Source organism: Narcine bancroftii, chromosome 3, assembly GCF_036971445.1.
Source record: "Narcine bancroftii isolate sNarBan1 chromosome 3, sNarBan1.hap1, whole genome shotgun sequence".
Classification (NCBI taxonomy): Eukaryota; Metazoa; Chordata; class Chondrichthyes; order Torpediniformes; family Narcinidae; genus Narcine; species Narcine bancroftii.
Genome location: NC_091471.1, coordinates 124,842,580 through 124,861,018, shown reverse-complemented (window position 1 = coordinate 124,861,018; position 18,439 = coordinate 124,842,580). Strand labels below are relative to the sequence as shown.

The 18,439-nt window shown below is 46.7% G+C and overlaps 1 protein-coding gene across 4 annotated transcripts in view; it reads left to right on the top strand.

Annotated features, from left to right (window-relative positions):
- LOC138757533 (phosphatidylinositol 4-kinase type 2-beta-like) overlaps nt 1–18,439 on the top strand; it is a 74,621-nt gene that overhangs the window by 45,394 nt on the left and 10,788 nt on the right. For all 4 annotated transcript variants that reach the window (XM_069925034.1, XM_069925037.1, XM_069925035.1 and 1 more), the window contains 2 exons: nt 1,723–1,854; nt 2,415–2,568. In XM_069925034.1, coding sequence (XP_069781135.1) covers nt 1,723–1,854; nt 2,415–2,568 — 286 coding nt within the window. The remainder of the gene's footprint in view (nt 1–1,722; nt 1,855–2,414; nt 2,569–18,439) is intronic.

Genomic DNA, 18,439 nt, shown 5'->3' with positions numbered 1-18,439 from the left:
AATACAGCATCAGAAGTTTATGGTCATTGACTTTGGTTGAAGGAATAAAGACAAATTATTTTTGAAAGTTGAGGAGAAATGCTTTCAGCTAAAGTGTGGTGAATCTGTGGAATTTGGTGTTAGACAACTGTGGCGGCCAAGTCATTGGGTATATTTAAAGCAGAGGTTGATAGGTTCTTCATTAGTAAAGAAGTCAAAGGTTATGGGACAAAGGCAGCAGAGTAGGTTTAAGAGGAAAACTGCACCAGCCAGGATTAGAAAAGCAGAGCAGACTTGATGGCTTAATTCTGCTCTGACATTTTTGGACTTGTATAATCTGTCCATTATCTGAATTTTGATAAACAGGGTGTAATTTACAGATTTTCTTATGCTTGTTGCAAATAGACGTAATAAAAGTACTGATTAAAATAACATTGCTGTCTTTTCCATTGATCTGATATATAACACAAACCATGACTTGGCCATTTTAAAATATTCAGTGCAATGGCTTTGAATACAGGTTACAAATCTATTGTGTGGCATTTCAAAATCCATATCAGCAATTTTAACTGATTTTTATGAAAAGATTGAATTCCCATCAAAGCCAAAACTGTTATTCTACAAGAAAAATTACCCTTATTGGTTCCTTCCTTTAAATATCTTTTTATTGACAATAAATAACTTTGGATTTTCATGTTGGTAGTTATTCTATTTCTCTTCCCCTGCTCCCCAACTAGCTCATTGTCTTTTCTTTTAACCTTTTCTGAACTTGATTTAACTTGGTTCATTATTCTAGCAACCTTGTATTTGTCAGAAGTTAACTTGTGTTGTTCATTTTAGCAAGTATATTTGGAATTGTCCAGATTTGGATGCCCTTCCTTTTTGCCTTCAAAACAATGGTTACTACTTACCTGAATTGTTATTGTTTGAGTGTTATCTATCACCTGACTAATTTCAAAATTTTCATCTTTCAAGCAGTACATATCCTAGTTTGTTCAAGTTAAGCTGCTTGTCTTCATCATTCTTTCTGACCTTTGTTGGCTTTAGTATATTGAATTCCCCATTTACTAATGCATGTGATCTTTCTCTGTATTTGCAATTACTTACTGATCACAATCCACCATTTCCCTCCCACCTCCAATAAATTTGTTCTACTCCATGACCCCCATTTGGTCTCTAGTGCCTTTTGCCTTCTTTGTCTGATCCAATATTAGGAGACATTATTTTCTGATACTCCAATTCTTTTATCTGTCTTTCAAGTTTAAGAGCTCAAATGTTTAAATGGGCTTTTAATTTATTCATCCCCAGTTTAAACCTTCATTCTGTCTCCATTTTAATATTACTCTATCTCTGTACTGTAATGGAAAGTTCACTTGGTGCCACAAGATGGAGTTGAACAAGAAATGTACAGATACTGATGTCATGTGCATTAACAAATGTGCTGCAGAAACTCAACAGGTTTCATAGCATCCCTAGGAAATAAAAGGTAACACTAGATGGCTCCCTTGTAAAGCTACAAACTCAAAAATTGATGTCCATGTACTATTTTCTGATATAAGAATATTTAATATCTTAAGTTCCACATAAGTGAGTGCGATCTGCAGTAATTAGAATCTTTTTCTTCCTCTTTCATTGTTTGTTTTAAGCATTCATTCCATATTGTGAATTTGGAACAATTTTCTCTGCTGTGAAATGCTCAGCATGAACCTAATGGATTGTTTTTAAACATTTTTTTAAATCTAGGTAGTTTGGCTTGCAAGTGAAACATTCAACTATAGTGCAATAGATCGAGCAAAGTCTAGAGGAAAAAAATATGCTTTGGAAAAAGTGCCAAAAGTTGGTCGCAGGTTTCATCGGATTGGGCTGCCTCCAAAGGTTTTTTTTTTAAATCTTCTGTCAGTAACAGTTGAAATTTAATGGCCATTTTTTATTGTAATAAAGTTTAAGGTTGCAGGAACAACATGTTTGTTGGTATCTGTTGTGTGGCAGAGCTTTCTACCATAAAAGAAAAATCAAAAATATGAGGTCACTGCCAAATAGATACAAGTATAGTTATGCTTAACTGGCAGGAGCACAGACCAAAATAATCCAATGAACATGATAATAGTCTGCATTAATTTACTAAAGTCTTGGTTACATAAGAGATTTGATGTCTTAAAAACTTAATCTGATCATTCATGACAATGGTAGTGTATTTAATCAGATTTAATTTTCATATTTAGATTTTTTTCCAATGGTTTAAGATATTTAATTGTTCTATTGCTAATGCATGCAGTTCATTAATTTAGAACTGACCCATTCTTGAAATTTGTTCTGGATGTTTCTTTGTGTAGCACAGCATTTGTAACATGAATTTCTAAATGGAATTTCTCACAGACATAAGAATAAGACATGAATAGTTTCTGTAGATCTTTGACAGTATTCTGCATCCTTAGGTTGGCTCGTTTCAACTCTTTGTAGAAAATTATAAAGAAGCTGACTACTGGCTTCGAAAATTTGAAACTGACCCATTGCCAGAAAACACTCGTAAGCAGCTTCAGTCCCAGTTTGAGAGACTGGTGATCTTGGATTATATCATCAGAAATACAGGTAAGCATAAAATCGTGTTTATAAAAAAAAAAAAGGAATGTGAGTATCGCTGTATTAAGTATCCCTCATCAGCTGGTTAATCTTGAAATTGGTTTGTGCTATTTAAGTTTTGTTTGACTGAAGCTTTACATTTTACTGATTTTTATCCTCCCCAGTTCCAATAAACCTATTTCAAAAGCGAAATATTGTATTTAATAATTCTATCTTCGAAAATTCTGAGCTTTTCCTCAATCAAATATACCATTTCAATTGCATGAACAGTGCATTTGAGGTAGAAACCCTCTCTCTACATGCATTGTTTTTGAATAAATACTGCAGTGCATTCTGGTAAAATCTACTTTCAATACATTTTCAATGTAAATATTCTTTTGGGTGAGAAATAGAATGAGTATTTGAAATGCCATTGCAATGGCAAATTCTCAACCTGGAGTTTCAAGCAAGTAATCTTCAGTCATGTATATTTGAAGAAATATTATCTTTACGTTATTGTACATCTCCAGCTAATGTAGCTCGTTACTTGGTCACATATGACAATATTAAAATTTACCCATTTCATGAGATTTGGTGGGAATGATGTGACTCTTCTGCCAAAAAATAGCATGTAATAGAGTTTTCTGATTGTTCTGGTACTGATTTTCCCATCTTTTGAATTAATGACATTCAAGACGAGTTCCCATTTCATCGTACCCTTCTTCATTGGCACATTATTCACCATCTTAAATGCCCTCTTTCCTCATTGGTGAGTACATCATTGTTACACTGCATTACTTGGAGATGGTATGCATTTACTCATTTGGTCTATTATGATAACAGCCTGCAAACCTGCTTCCTTCATGAGGCACAAGAGAATGCTTCAACTCTTGGTCATTTTCTTATCCCACTTGGAAATATATTTTTGTAGCTTCATTGACTCCAGGTCTAAATCCCGGAGCTCTTCAGTGAGCAGTTGCCTGTTAGCCATCTTCTAGAATTCGTTCCAGCTAATAAATGTTGACTTTGTCATTGAAAGTTAAGTGTCTCTTTTGGATATGATGCCCCATGGAATACTAGCTTGAAAAGTTGTCACTTATTACGTGAGCAGTGCTACCATGCTGAGTATTGTTTAGAAAAGAAAGCTATTCTTAACAATAATTAAAATGTCAGAAAAGCTTTTGCTTCGTTTTCTACCTTTTCTCTATCCCACCACATGCAAAGAAAAACTGGAGTTATAAGGGCAAAGTGTAACAATGTTAATGATTATGTTTATGAAAACTAAATAATGACAATGAAATATGAAAAATGGAGGAGTCAGGTGATGGAGTAGTGGCTGGAAGGAGAATACTAGCCCTCTCCAGAAAAGAAGGATAAAAGTGAAGAAAAAGCAAAGCCCCAGACACACAAATCACAACAAATAAAAAATAAAGGTGTGGAGAAAATGTCACCTAAGAAAGAAAAGCCAAAAACAACGAGAAGAGAAGAAGAAAGAAAGACGCCGGAAGAGAAAGGTGAAGGCCTTACCTGCACGAAAAAACAGGGAGCCGCCATGGAAAGAGGAGCCCACTCCCCGAGGCTAGTGGAGACCCCGCAGGTTTGCGACTGCAGGACTGCAAAAATGGCTCACGGAGCCAAATGGGGGTGCACAACTGCACAATGCGCACAACAAGGAGAACACCAATGGGAGGGGGGACCAGCTGTGGAGTGAAACTACACAGCACGAACAGCTGAGAGAGGCCCGACAGCAGGGCTCCCAGCTGGAAGATAAAGAAAGCCACGGAAACGGGAGGGGTGAGAAAGAAAAAAGGAAACGAGAGGCACAACAGATAACCAGCCCAGAAGAAGAGGACCAACATCAAGAAACCATGGAAAAAAAAAACTCAACAAACTGAGACAAGCAGCTCAACAAGAAAGTCAGAAGAGACACAGATACAAGGAAGAGAAATAGAAGAGACAAACCCAAGAGCAGACACAAGAAGAAGAAAAAGAACACCAAGCTCTGCACAGAGGAATAGGAGGTAAAATGAATGGACAGTACATAGATATTAAAAAATTTCAAGAACAAATGAAAGCATTAAAAGAATGGCTGACACTAGAATTCAGTGAAATGAAAAGAAAAATGAAAAGTACAGAAGAAAAAGTGAGTAGAATAGAGCTGGTCATAACAGATGTAGGGAAAAGATTAGAAAATGTGGAAGAACGTGTCATGGCGGTAGAAATGAAGTGAACGACTTAAAAAGAAAATTGGAAGAAAATGACAAAAAAATTTAAAGAAACAGGATTTGTTATCTCAGAAGATGGATATAATGGAAAACTATAGTAGGCGAAACAATATAAAGATAGTGGGACTTAAGGAAGATGAAGAAGGCAAAGATATGAAAGAATTTATAAAAAAATGGATCCCAAAAGTCCTGGGAATGCCAGAAATGCAGGAAGGAATGGAAATAGAAAGAGCACACAGAACATTAGCCCCGAAACTAGTCACAACAAAAACCAAGATCTGTTTGAGTAACATTTCTGAGATACACGACAAGAGAAAATATATTGGTGAAGGCAATGAATAAAATTAGAGAAGACAAAATATACATGACTGGAATACAAAGGTCAAAAAAAATTTTTCTACCCAGACATAAGTTTTGAGCTCCGAAAGAACAGGAAGGAGTTTAATGCAGCAAAATCGATCCTATGGAAGAAAGGCTATAAATTTGTTGAGATATCCAGCGGTGCTTAAAATAATTATTCCGGGGCAGCAAAACAGACTGTTCTTGGATCCGGAGAAAGCACGAGAATTTGCAGAACCCCTACAAGACAGAAGGAGAGATGAAGAGATGTAGAACAAAGAACGACGACAAACTACGTATAAAGAAGTAAAAATCATGTATAAGTAAGAACTAAAGGAGGGACTGGGGCCGCCGCCTCCCACTGGCCCCGGTCCGGGCTGAGGGTAGGTGGCGGCGGCCCCAATCCGGGCAGGAGCAAGGGGGAGGCGGCAGCCCCGGCCTCGGTCGAGTGAGGCAGGCGGAGGCCCCGATCTGGGCAGAGAGTTGGAGGCGGCGGCCCCAGTCAGGGCACAGGGAGAGCAGCGGCGGCCTCGGCTCCGGTCCGGGCAGTATGGACTGACCTAAGAGGGGAGGCAGACTCCTCCAGCACGGGTAAGAAACCTGCATAGGAGAAGGCCACTCCGACATAAAACCTACGACCCAAGGACCTCGCTGCCACGTCCCAGCTTGCTTGGCCACGTCACACGAACCATGGGTGTAAAGGGTGGGGCCAGTACTGCGCGCACTGCACTCCACCTAAAAGCTCCTTTGCGCAGGCCCGAGGACAGGTCCACGTCCGCCCCCTCCACGTCCGCCCCCTCCACGTCCGCCCCCTCCACGTCCGCCCCCTCCACGTCCGCCCCCTCCACGTCCGCCCCCTCCACGTCCGCCCCCTCCACGTCCGCCCCCTCCACGTCCGCCCCCTCCACGTCCGCCCCCTCCACGTCCGCCCCCTCCACGTCCGCCCCCTCCACGTCCGCCCCCTCCACGTCCGCCCCCTCCACGTCCGCCCCCTCCACGTCCGCCCCCTCCACGTCCGCCCCCTCCACGTCCGCCCCCTCCACGTCCGCCCCCTCCACGTCCGCCCCCTCCACGTCCGCCCCCTCCACGTCCGCCCCCTCCACGTCCGCCCCCTCCACGTCCGCCCCCTCCACGTCCGCCCCCTCCACGTCCGCCCCCTCCACGTCCGCCCCCTCCACGTCCGCCCCCTCCACGTCCGCCCCCTCCACGTCCGCCCCCTCCACGTCCGCCCCCTCCACGTCCGCCCCCTCCACGTCCGCCCCCTCCACGTCCGCCCCCTCCACGTCCGCCCCCTCCACGTCCGCCCCCTCCACGTCCGCCCCCTCCACGTCCGCCCCCTCCACGTCCGCCCCCTCCACGTCCGCCCCCTCCACGTCCGCCCCCTCCACGTCCGCCCCCTCCACGTCCGCCCCCTCCACGTCCGCCCCCTCCACGTCCGCCCCCTCCACGTCCGCCCCCTCCACGTCCGCCCCCTCCACGTCCGCCCCCTCCACGTCCGCCCCCTCCACGTCCGCCCCCTCCACGTCCGCCCCCTCCACGTCCGCCCCCTCCACGTCCGCCCCCTCCACGTCCGCCCCCTCCACGTCCGCCCCCTCCACGTCCGCCCCCTCCACGTCCGCCCCCTCCACGTCCGCCCCCTCCACGTCCGCCCCCTCCACGTCCGCCCCCTCCACGTCCGCCCCCTCCACGTCCGCCCCCTCCACGTCCGCCCCCTCCACGTCCGCCCCCTCCACGTCCGCCCCCTCCACGTCCGCCCCCTCCACGTCCGCCCCCTCCACGTCCGCCCCCTCCACGTCCGCCCCCTCCACGTCCGCCCCCTCCACGTCCGCCCCCTCCACGTCCGCCCCCTCCACGTCCGCCCCCTCCACGTCCGCCCCCTCCACGTCCGCCCCCTCCACGTCCGCCCCCTCCACGTCCGCCCCCTCCACGTCCGCCCCCTCCACGTCCGCCCCCTCCACGTCCGCCCCCTCCACGTCCGCCCCCTCCACGTCCGCCCCCTCCACGTCCGCCCCCTCCACGTCCGCCCCCTCCACGTCCGCCCCCTCCACGTCCGCCCCCTCCACGTCCGCCCCCTCCACGTCCGCCCCCTCCACGTCCGCCCCCTCCACGTCCGCCCCCTCCACGTCCGCCCCCTCCACGTCCGCCCCCTCCACGTCCGCCCCCTCCACGTCCGCCCCCTCCACGTCCGCCCCCTCCACGTCCGCCCCCTCCACGTCCGCCCCCTCCACGTCCGCCCCCTCCACGTCCGCCCCCTCCACGTCCGCCCCCTCCACGTCCGCCCCCTCCACGTCCGCCCCCTCCACGTCCGCCCCCTCCACGTCCGCCCCCTCCACGTCCGCCCCCTCCACGTCCGCCCCCTCCACGTCCGCCCCCTCCACGTCCGCCCCCTCCACGTCCGCCCCCTCCACGTCCGCCCCCTCCACGTCCGCCCCCTCCACGTCCGCCCCCTCCACGTCCGCCCCCTCCACGTCCGCCCCCTCCACGTCCGCCCCCTCCACGTCCGCCCCCTCCACGTCCGCCCCCTCCACGTCCGCCCCCTCCACGTCCGCCCCCTCCACGTCCGCCCCCTCCACGTCCGCCCCCTCCACGTCCGCCCCCTCCACGTCCGCCCCCTCCACGTCCGCCCCCTCCACGTCCGCCCCCTCCACGTCCGCCCCCTCCACGTCCGCCCCCTCCACGTCCGCCCCCTCCACGTCCGCCCCCTCCACGTCCGCCCCCTCCACGTCCGCCCCCTCCACGTCCGCCCCCTCCACGTCCGCCCCCTCCACGTCCGCCCCCTCCACGTCCGCCCCCTCCACGTCCGCCCCCTCCACGTCCGCCCCCTCCACGTCCGCCCCCTCCACGTCCGCCCCCTCCACGTCCGCCCCCTCCACGTCCGCCCCCTCCACGTCCGCCCCCTCCACGTCCGCCCCCTCCACGTCCGCCCCCTCCACGTCCGCCCCCTCCACGTCCGCCCCCTCCACGTCCGCCCCCTCCACGTCCGCCCCCTCCACGTCCGCCCCCTCCACGTCCGCCCCCTCCACGTCCGCCCCCTCCACGTCCGCCCCCTCCACGTCCGCCCCCTCCACGTCCGCCCCCTCCACGTCCGCCCCCTCCACGTCCGCCCCCTCCACGTCCGCCCCCTCCACGTCCGCCCCCTCCACGTCCGCCCCCTCCACGTCCGCCCCCTCCACGTCCGCCCCCTCCACGTCCGCCCCCTCCACGTCCGCCCCCTCCACGTCCGCCCCCTCCACGTCCGCCCCCTCCACGTCCGCCCCCTCCACGTCCGCCCCCTCCACGTCCGCCCCCTCCACGTCCGCCCCCTCCACGTCCGCCCCCTCCACGTCCGCCCCCTCCACGTCCGCCCCCTCCACGTCCGCCCCCTCCACGTCCGCCCCCTCCACGTCCGCCCCCTCCACGTCCGCCCCCTCCACGTCCGCCCCCTCCACGTCCGCCCCCTCCACGTCCGCCCCCTCCACGTCCGCCCCCTCCACGTCCGCCCCCTCCACGTCCGCCCCCTCCACGTCCGCCCCCTCCACGTCCGCCCCCTCCACGTCCGCCCCCTCCACGTCCGCTCACAAACTCAAGCTAGAATGCTGGAACATCAGAACCATGCTAGACAAGGTTGACAGCCACCGACCTGAACGTCGGTCTGCCCTCATTGCACATGAACTCCTCAGTCTTGACATCGACATAGCCGCTCTCAGTGAAGTCCGCCTGGCAGATGGAGGCAGCCTCCAAGAACGCGGCGCGGGCTACACACTCTACTGGTCTGGCAAGCCTTCGGATGAACGACGCCTATCTGGTGTAGGCTTCATGGTCAAGAACTTCATGGTCTCCAAACTCGAAAACCTTCCGACAGGCCACTCGGACTGAATCATGTCCATGCGACTCCCCCTTCAAAACGAGTGTTGCATCACCCTCATCAGTGTTTATGCACCAACCCTCCAGGCGGAACCAGCAGAAAAGGACAAGTTCTACACTGACCTGCGCAACCTCATCCAACGCACCCCTACAGCCGACAAGGTTGTCATCCTGGGCGACTTCAACGCTCGCTTCGGCAAAGACTCAGAAACCTGGCCAGGAATCCTGGGCAAGTATGGCGTCGGCAAGTGCAACGACAATGGGCGCCTCCTGTTGGAGCTCTGCGCAGAACAGTGGCTTGTCATTACAAACACCCTTTTTCAGCAGAGGGACAGCCTTAAGACTACCTGGATGCATCCCCGATCCAAACACTGGCACCTCTTGGACTACATCCTGGTGCGAGAAAGTGACAAACGAGATGTGCTCCACACCAGGGTCATGCCCAGCGTGGAATGCCACACTGATCACCGGCTGGTTCGCTGCAAGCTCAACCTTCACTTCAAGCCAAAGCCCAGGAACAGTAAAGCCCCCAGAAAGAGGTTCAATGTTGGAAACCTGCAGTCAGACGAAGCGAGAGGAAACTTCCAGGCAAACCTCAAAGCAAAGCTCGAGGATGCAATCCGCCTCACGGACCCGTCCCCTGAAACCCTCTGGGATCAGTTGAAGACTACCATACTGCAATCCACTGAAGAGGTACTGGGCTTCTCCTCCAGGAAAAACAAGGACTGGTTCGACGAAAACAGCCAGGAAATCCAGGAGCTGCTGGCAAAGAAGCGAGCTGCCCACCAGGCTCACCTTACAAAGCCGTCCTGTCCAGAGAAGAAACAAGCCTTCCGTTGCACATGCAGCCATCTTCAGCGCAAACTCCAGGAGATCCAAAATGAATATTGGACTAGCCTCGCCAAGCGAACCCAGCTCAGCGCGGACATTGGTGACTTCAGGGGTATCTATGAGGCTCTAAAGGCTGTGTACGGCCCCTCACCCCAAGTCCAAAGCCCGCTGCGCAGCTCAGACGGCAAAGTCCTCCTCAGCGACAAGGTCTCCATCCTCAACCGATGGTCAGAACACTTCCAATCTCTTTTCAGTGCCAACCGCTTAGTCCAAGATTCCGCCCTGCTCCAGCTCCCTCAACAGCCCCTAAGGCTAGAGCTGGATGAGGTCCTCACACAGGATGAGACATATAAGTCAATCGAACAACTGAAAAGTGGCAAAGCAGCAGGTATGGATGGAATCCCCCCAGAGGTCTGGAAGGCTGGCGGCAAAACTCTGCATGTCAAACTGCATGAGTTTTTTAAGCTTTGTTGGGACCAAGGAAAACTGCCTCAGGACCTTCGTGATGCCACCATCATCACCCTGTACAAAAACAAAGGCGAGAAATCAGACTGCTCAAACAATAGGGGAATCACGCTGCTCTCCATTGCAGGCAAAATCTTCGCTAGGATTCTCCTAAATAGAATAATACCTAGTGTCGCCGAGAATATTCTTCCAGAATCACAGTGCGGCTTTCGCGCAAACAGAGGAACTACTGACGTGGTCTTTGCCCTCAGACAACTCCAAGAAAAGTGCAGAGAACAAAACAAAAGACTCTACATCACCTTTGGTGACCTCACCAAAGCCTTCGACACCGTGAGCAGGAAAGGGCTTTGGCAAATACTAGAGCGCATCGGATGCCCCCCAAAGTTCCTCAACATGATTATCCAACTGCATGAAAACCAACAAGGTCGGGTCAATGAGCTCTCTGAACAATGGCGTGAAGCAAGGCTGCGTTCTCGCACCAACCCTCTTTTCAATCTTCTTCAGCATGATGCTGAAACAAGCCACGAAAGACCTCAACAATGAAGACGCTGTTTACATCCGGTACCGCACGGATGGCAGTCTCTTCAATCTGAGGCGCCTGCAAGCTCACACCAAGACACAAGAGAAACTTGTCCGTGAACTACTCTTTGCAGACGATGCCGCTTTAGTTGCCCATTCAGAGCCAGCTGTTCAGCGCTTGACGTCCTGTTTTGCGGAAACTGCCAAAATGTTTGGCCTGGAAGTCAGCCTGAAGAAAACTGAGGTCCTCCATCAGCCAGCTCCCCACCATGACTACCAGCCCCCCCACATCTCCATCGGGCACACAAAACTCAAAACGGTCAACCAGTTTACCTATCTCGGCTGCACCATTTCATCAGATGCAAGGATCGACAACGAGATAGACAACAGACTCGCCAAGGCAAATAGCGCCTTTGGAAGACTACCCAAAAGTGTCTGGAAAAACAACCAACTGAAAAACCTCACAAAGATAAGCGTATACAGAGCCGTTGTCATACCCACACTCCTGTTTGGCTCCGAATCATGGGTCCTCTACTGGGATCACCTACGGCTCCTAGAACGCTTCCACCAGCGTTGTCTCCGCTCCATCCTCAACATTCATTGGAGCGCTTTCATCCCTAACGTCGAAGTACTCGAGATGGCAGAGGTCGACAGCATCGAGTCCACGCTGCTGAAGATCCAGCTGCGCTGGGTGGGTCACGTCTCCAGAATGGAGGACCATCGCCTTCCCAAGATCGTGTTATATGGCGAGCTCTCCACTGGCCACCGTGACAGAGGTGCACCAAAGAAAATGTTCAAGGACTGCCTAAAGAAATCTCTTGGTGCCTGCCCCATTGACCACCGCCAGTGGGCTGATCTTGCCTCAAACCGTGCATCTTGGCGCCTCACAGTTTGGCGGGCAGCAACCTCCTTTGAAAAAGACGGCAGAGCCCACCTCACTGACAAAAGGCAAAGGAGGAAAAACCCAACACCCAACCCCAACCAACCAATTTTCCGCTGCAACCGTGTCTGCCTGTCCCGCATCGGACTTGTCAGCCACAAACGAGCCTGCAGCTGACGTGGACATTTACCCCCTCCATAAATCTTTGTCCATGAAGCCAAGCGAAAGAAAAAAAGGAGGGAAGAAGAGGGAAGTAAGGGAGATGGGGGGGGGAAGGTAGGGTTAAAACAAAATAATAAATAAAATGTGAAGATAAGTCTTTTTTGGAGGGAGTTGGGTGGGAGAGAATAACAGTCACTGCGAAATCAGTTGACACTTGTGAACGGGTTCGCAGTCCGAATGGAGAGGGGAGTTGTGGTTGCCTCGCAAGGGACAAGGGGCGACTCAGAGTGGTGGTGGGGGTGGACACTTGGGATTAAGGGAATTTCAGATGTGGGAATGGTTGAAATATTTTGTTTTAGAAGTGTTATCATACAGTGCATTCAAAAAAAGAAAACTGAGAAAAGGAAATGGGGGTGAAAGGGGAAAGATGGTGGTGAGGAAGCGGAAATTAGATGTAAACAAAGTATGAAATGGCCATTTTGAACTATATGACTATAAATATTAATGGAATACATAACCAAATCAAAAGGAAGAGGCTATTAAATTTACTGAAAAAAGAAAAAAAATAGATATAGCATTCGTGCAGGAAACATATCTAACTGAAGTGGAACACAAGAAATTAAGGAGAGACTGGGTAGAGCACGTAACGGCAGCATCATATAATTCAAAAGCCAGAGGGGTAGCTATATTAATTAATAAAAGTGTACCAATCAAAATAGAGGAGGAAATAATAGATCCAGCAGAGAGATACATAATGTTAAAATGTTAGATATATTCAGAACTCTGGAATTTGGTCAATATATATGCACCTAATGAAGAGGATCAAAAATTTATGCAAGATATTTTTTTGAAGATTGTAGATACGCAGGGGAATATATTGATAGGAGGGGACTTTAACCTTAATTTGGATTCAAAGATGGATAAAACTGGACAAAAGACTAGAAGAAAGAATAAAGTAACCAAATTTATGGTTAAATCAATGCAGGAAATGTAACTTTTGGATATATGGAGGAGACAACATCCAAAGGAGAAGGAATACTCATTTATTTGAGTAGACATAAAACATACTTAAGGATTGACCTGTTCCTGTTGTCAGCCCATATCGAAGGGAGAGTTAGGAAAATGGAATACAAAGCTAGATTGTTATTTGATCACTCACCCCTGTTATTAGCAATAGAACTGGAGGACATCCCACCAAGACCAAATAGATGGAAATTAAACTCCATGCTACTTAAAAGACAGGATTTTAGAGAATTTATTGAGCGCCAAATTAAAATGTACTTTGAAATAAATACAGAAACAGTGAAAGACAAATTTATATTATGGGATGTAATGAAAGCCTTCATCAGAGGGCAGATAATAAGTTATGTAACTAAGATGAAGAAGGACTACAATTGGGAAATAGAACAGCTGGAAAGGGAAATAGTAAGTACAGAGAAAGAACTAGCAACAAGGGAAGATGCTTCAAAAAGAAGAGAATTGGCGGACAAAAAAATAAAATACGAAACACTACAAACGTATAAGGTGGAGAAGAACATAATGAAAATAAAGCAGAAGTAGTGCGAGCTAGGAGAAAAAACGCACAAAATACTGTCTTGGCAGCTTAAAACAGAACAAGCTAAAAGAACGATATTGGCATCAGGGAAAAAGGACAAACAAATTACATATAACCCAACAGAGATGAATTAAAACTTTAAGGAATTCTACGAGCAATTATACTGAACTGAGAACGAAGGGAAAGAAGACAAAATAGATGAGTTTCTAACTAAAATTGAACTTCCGAAATTGCAAGAAGAGGAGCAAAACAAATTGATAAAAACCATTTGAAATAGAGAAAATACAAGAGGTATTAAAAAAAGCTACCGAACAATAAAACGCCTGGGGCGGATGGACTCCCAATAGAATTCTATAAAACATTTAGAGTTACTAATTCCTCCTTTCCTGGAAGTAATGAACCAGATAGAAGAAACAAAACATGCCAGATTCATGTTAAACGCTAATAATTAGATTAATACCAAAGAAGGGGAAAGATCCACTAACATCAGCATTGTTTAGGCCAATATCTCTACTTAACACACATTATAAGATAATAGTTAAACTATTAGCAAACAGATTGGCCAACTGTGTACCAAAAATAGTAAAACTAGATCAAACTGGATTTATTAAGAAAAGACGAACAACGGACAATGTCTAAGTTCATTAACTTAATCCTTGCAGTACAAGGAAATAAGACGCCAACAGTTGCTGTTGCTTTAGACACAGAGAAAGCCTTTGACAGGATAGAATGGAATTATTTATTCAAAATACTACAGAGGTTCAACCTACCAGAGAAATATATTAATTGGGTTAAAGCATTATATAGGGGTACAATGGCAAAGGTGACAGTAAATGGATATATAATCGAACCAATTTAAATTAAGCAGGTCAACTAAGCAGGGATGTCCACTATCTCCCTCACTGTTTGCTTTAGCAATAGAACCATTGGCAGAACTGATTATAGAACAGAAAATAAAATGGATAAAAATAAAAGAGAAGGAATATAAAATCAGTCTATTTGCAGATGACATCATAGTATACTTAACAGAACCAGAATTATCAATAAAAGAATTACATAAGAAATTGAAGGAATATGGAGAAATATCGGGTACAAGATCAATATAAATAAAAGTGAAGTGATGCCAATGAATAATATGGATTTCACAAAGTTTAAAAAAGAATCACCATTTAAATGGCAAACACAAGCAATCCGATAGCTAGGTATTAGACTAGATAATAATCTAAGCCATCTGTACAAATTAAATTATCAGCCATTTATGAAGAAATTACAAGATGACTTAGAACATTGGAAAGATTTACCACTAACACAGATAGGAAGGATAAATTGCATTAAAATGAATATCTTCCCAAGGATACAATACCTATTTCAATCATTACCAATTCCCTTAACAGAGAAATTCTTCAATGAGCTAAAGAAAATAATGAGGAAATTCTTATGGAAAGGGCAGGATAAATTTACAGAATGGTACAAACAAGAGGGTTTGCAGCTACCAAACTTTAAGAATTATTATAGGGCAGCACAATTTAGATATCTATCAGATTTTTATCAAACAAGGGAAAAACCAGATTGGACCAGGATAGACTAGATCAGGGGTCTCAAGCTTGCGGCCCGCGGGCCAACTGCGGCCCTCGGGACGATAGTTTGTGGCCCCGCCTTAATATGAAAGTTTAATGTTAGTGCGGCCCGCGAGTTTGATATGATTGGCACTTTTCAGTGTTGTGTGCGGAGCTGAATGAACCTACCAATCATGGTGGGGTATATTGCTCTCAGGGGCGGGACATCGGCTGGGCTTATTGCGAATATAAGCATATTTGTGTGCATTTTCTATTTGTCATTATATGCACGTGGCACATGTGCAATTTCCGCAGCCGCTCCCGTCTGAACCCGGAAGTTGTTGCTCAGCGGGACAGAAAAAGAAGCGGAAAAGACGCATTAGCTAAACACTGAAACTTCAACGCAACAGTGACACCAAGTGGAATTATATATATTATACAGCCCCAAACATGTCTTTTTCAAAGCCTGCAGTGAAGAGAAAGGTTGGTGATGAGCACAGACAATTTCAGGAAAAGTGGGAAGTGCAATATTTCTTTGTTGAGCACAGGGGTATCCCAACGTGTCTTATTTGCACAGAGAAAGTTGCAGTGCTGACATGCTAGACATGCTGAGGAATATGCAAACTACCAAGGAGATGAGAGCCAACCGGGTTGCTAATCTTAAAACATGTCTAGTGAGGCAACAAGATTTCTTTAAGAAAGCAACCAAAGAGAATGATGCAGCAGTTGAAGCTAGCTACGTGGTTAGTGAGATGATTGTTAAAGCAGGAAAGCCATTCACAGAAGGTGAATTTGTCAAAAAGTGCATATTACAGGCTGCAAGTATTGTCTGTCCAGAAAAGAAAGGTCAGTTTAGCAACATCAGCCTTTCTGCCAACACTGTGGCAGAGTGCATTTCTCACCTGTCAAGTGACGTTTATGATCAACTGTGTGAGAAAGCAAAATGTTTCAGTGTATACTCAGTTGCTCTTGATGAGACCACAGACATCACCAACACTGCCCAGCTCGCAATCTATGTTCGTGGTGTTGATGACAATTTTGAAGTCACAGAGGAGTTACTCACAGTAATTCCAATGCATGGCCAGACCACCGCTCAGGAGATATTTTACCAGCTGTGTGATGCCATTGAGAATGCCGGTTTGCCATGGAAGAGGTTTGTTGGAATAACAATCGATGGAGCGCCATCAATGACAGGCAGAAAAAATGGACTGGTGGCACTTGTTTAAAAACAAAACTGGAAGAGGAGAGTGTGGAGGAGGCCATTGCTGTGCACTGGATTATCCATCAGCAGGCTCTTTGCAGCAAATGCCTGAAGTTTGACAATGTGATGTCTGTCGTGAAATGCATCAACCAAATCAGATCCAGGAGCTTAAAGCAGAAGTTTCCGTGCTTTTTTAGAGGAAATGGAGTCAGATTATGGGGATATGCTCTACTTCTCCGAGGCACGTTGGCTCAGCAGGGGAAACATATTGAAGAGGTTATTTGAGTTGAGAGCGGAAGTGAAACCCTTCATGGAGAAAGATGGGGTTGCTGTTCCTGTGCCAAGTGATCCCAAATGGCTCATGGACTTAGCTTTTCTTGTTGATATTACACATGAGCTTCATGTACTGAACAAGAAGTTACAAGGCCAGGGGCAACTTGTCAGTGCTGCCTATGACAACATGAGAACATTCTCTGCGTAACTTGTGTTATAGAAAGCCCAGCTTTCTCAGACAAACCTTTGCCATTTCCCAGCATGCAAGGCACTCGTGGATTCAGGCACACCATTCAATGGTGAGAAGTATGTGGATGTCATTTTGAAGCTACAGGAGGAATTTGATCACAGATTTGCAGACTTCAAGATGCACAGAGCCACATTTCAAATTTTTGCGGACCCCTTCTCCTTTGATGTGCAAGATGCCCCTCCTGTGCTTCAGATGGAGCTCATTGACCTGCAGTGCAATTCTGAACTCAAAACCAAGTTCAGGGAGGTGAGTGGAAAAGCAGACAAGCTTGGGCAATTTTTGAGAGAATTGCCTCCCAGCTTCCCTGAGCTTTCCCGAATATTCAAACGGACCATGTGTCTTTTTGGGAGCATATACTTGTGCGAAAAGCTCTTCTTTACCTTGAACTTCAATAAGTCCAAGTACAGGTCCAGACTTACTGACGAGCATCTTCAAGCCCTACTGAGGGTCTCAACTGCCTCCTCCCTTAAGCCAAATGTGGCTCGGCTATGTGAGAGGAAGCGCTGCCAGATCTCTAGCAGTAAGAAGTAGGCAGAAGAAGACATGTTCATAACAGTTTATGTTCAATGTTCCATTTATGTTCAGAAAGTTAAAGGTTAAAGAACTGTTAATACAGACATTAAAATCTGAATAATAATTGCATTTCTCCAGTCAGCAACTATATGTGATTTCTTCAGTCTTCTATATTTACTGTATTATTATTTTCATTATTCTTATTTTCATTTTATTTATTTATTACTGATTGATTTTATTTTTTTTTCTTATTAATTTATTTATTTATTTTTCATCTTATTTTGTGTTTAAAGTGTAAAAATAAAGACATTTGATAACATTGGAATGTTTTTGTAAGAGCTTTTCTTGTGGAAAACCTGATGCGGCCCAGCCTCACCCAGACTCTACCTTCAGTGGCCCCCGGGTAAATTGAGTTTGAGACCCCGGACTAGATAAAATAGGGGAGAACGTACCAGAACATATACTTTATAAGTGGGATGAAAAACTGGTGCAATATAGAAGTTCATCAGTACTGCACCATCTCCTCAACATTTTGAAGAAGATTCACGTAGAAAGGAAAAAAAACAAATTACCAACTACCAAAATTATTATTGACACAAAATCAACTAATCCCTTTCATAATAGATAACCTTTCCTTTAGAGAATGGGAGAGAAAAGGGATTAAAAGAATAGAAAATTGTTTTTTGGGAAATAATTTATTATCTTTTGAACAAATGAAGTACAAATATGGAATAACTCACAGTACAATGTTTGCATACCACCAACTGAAAACCTACTTAAAGGACAAATTGGGAAGCAGCTGAGGTTACCAGAAGGAAGCAGCTTTGAATATGTGATTACAGACACAATGATAATTAAAAGATTTATAACAAGCATGTACATCAAGCTGCAAGAGAAAGAGAATGATGAAATAAGATGTAAACCCAAACAAAAGTGGGAACAAGATGTAAACATAAAGATAAAAAATATGGGAAAAGCTATGCTCTGGAACTACAATAAACACAAGGTTACGCATGATACAATATAATTGGTTACACAGGCTATCATACCCCAAAAGTTAAATAAATGGGACCCTATCATCAGATAGATTTTTTTTGCTCTAAGAAGGTAACGGGAACAACAGTACATGCAATTTGGGCATGTGAGAAAGTGGAAAAGTTTTGGGAAGATCTAAATCCGGTATTAAATAAAATCACAAAAAGCAACATACCAAAAAATCCAGAGATCTTTCTTCTAAGTAATATAAGAAGTAAAGAATTAGGCCTCAAACTGGATGAAGCATAAAGATT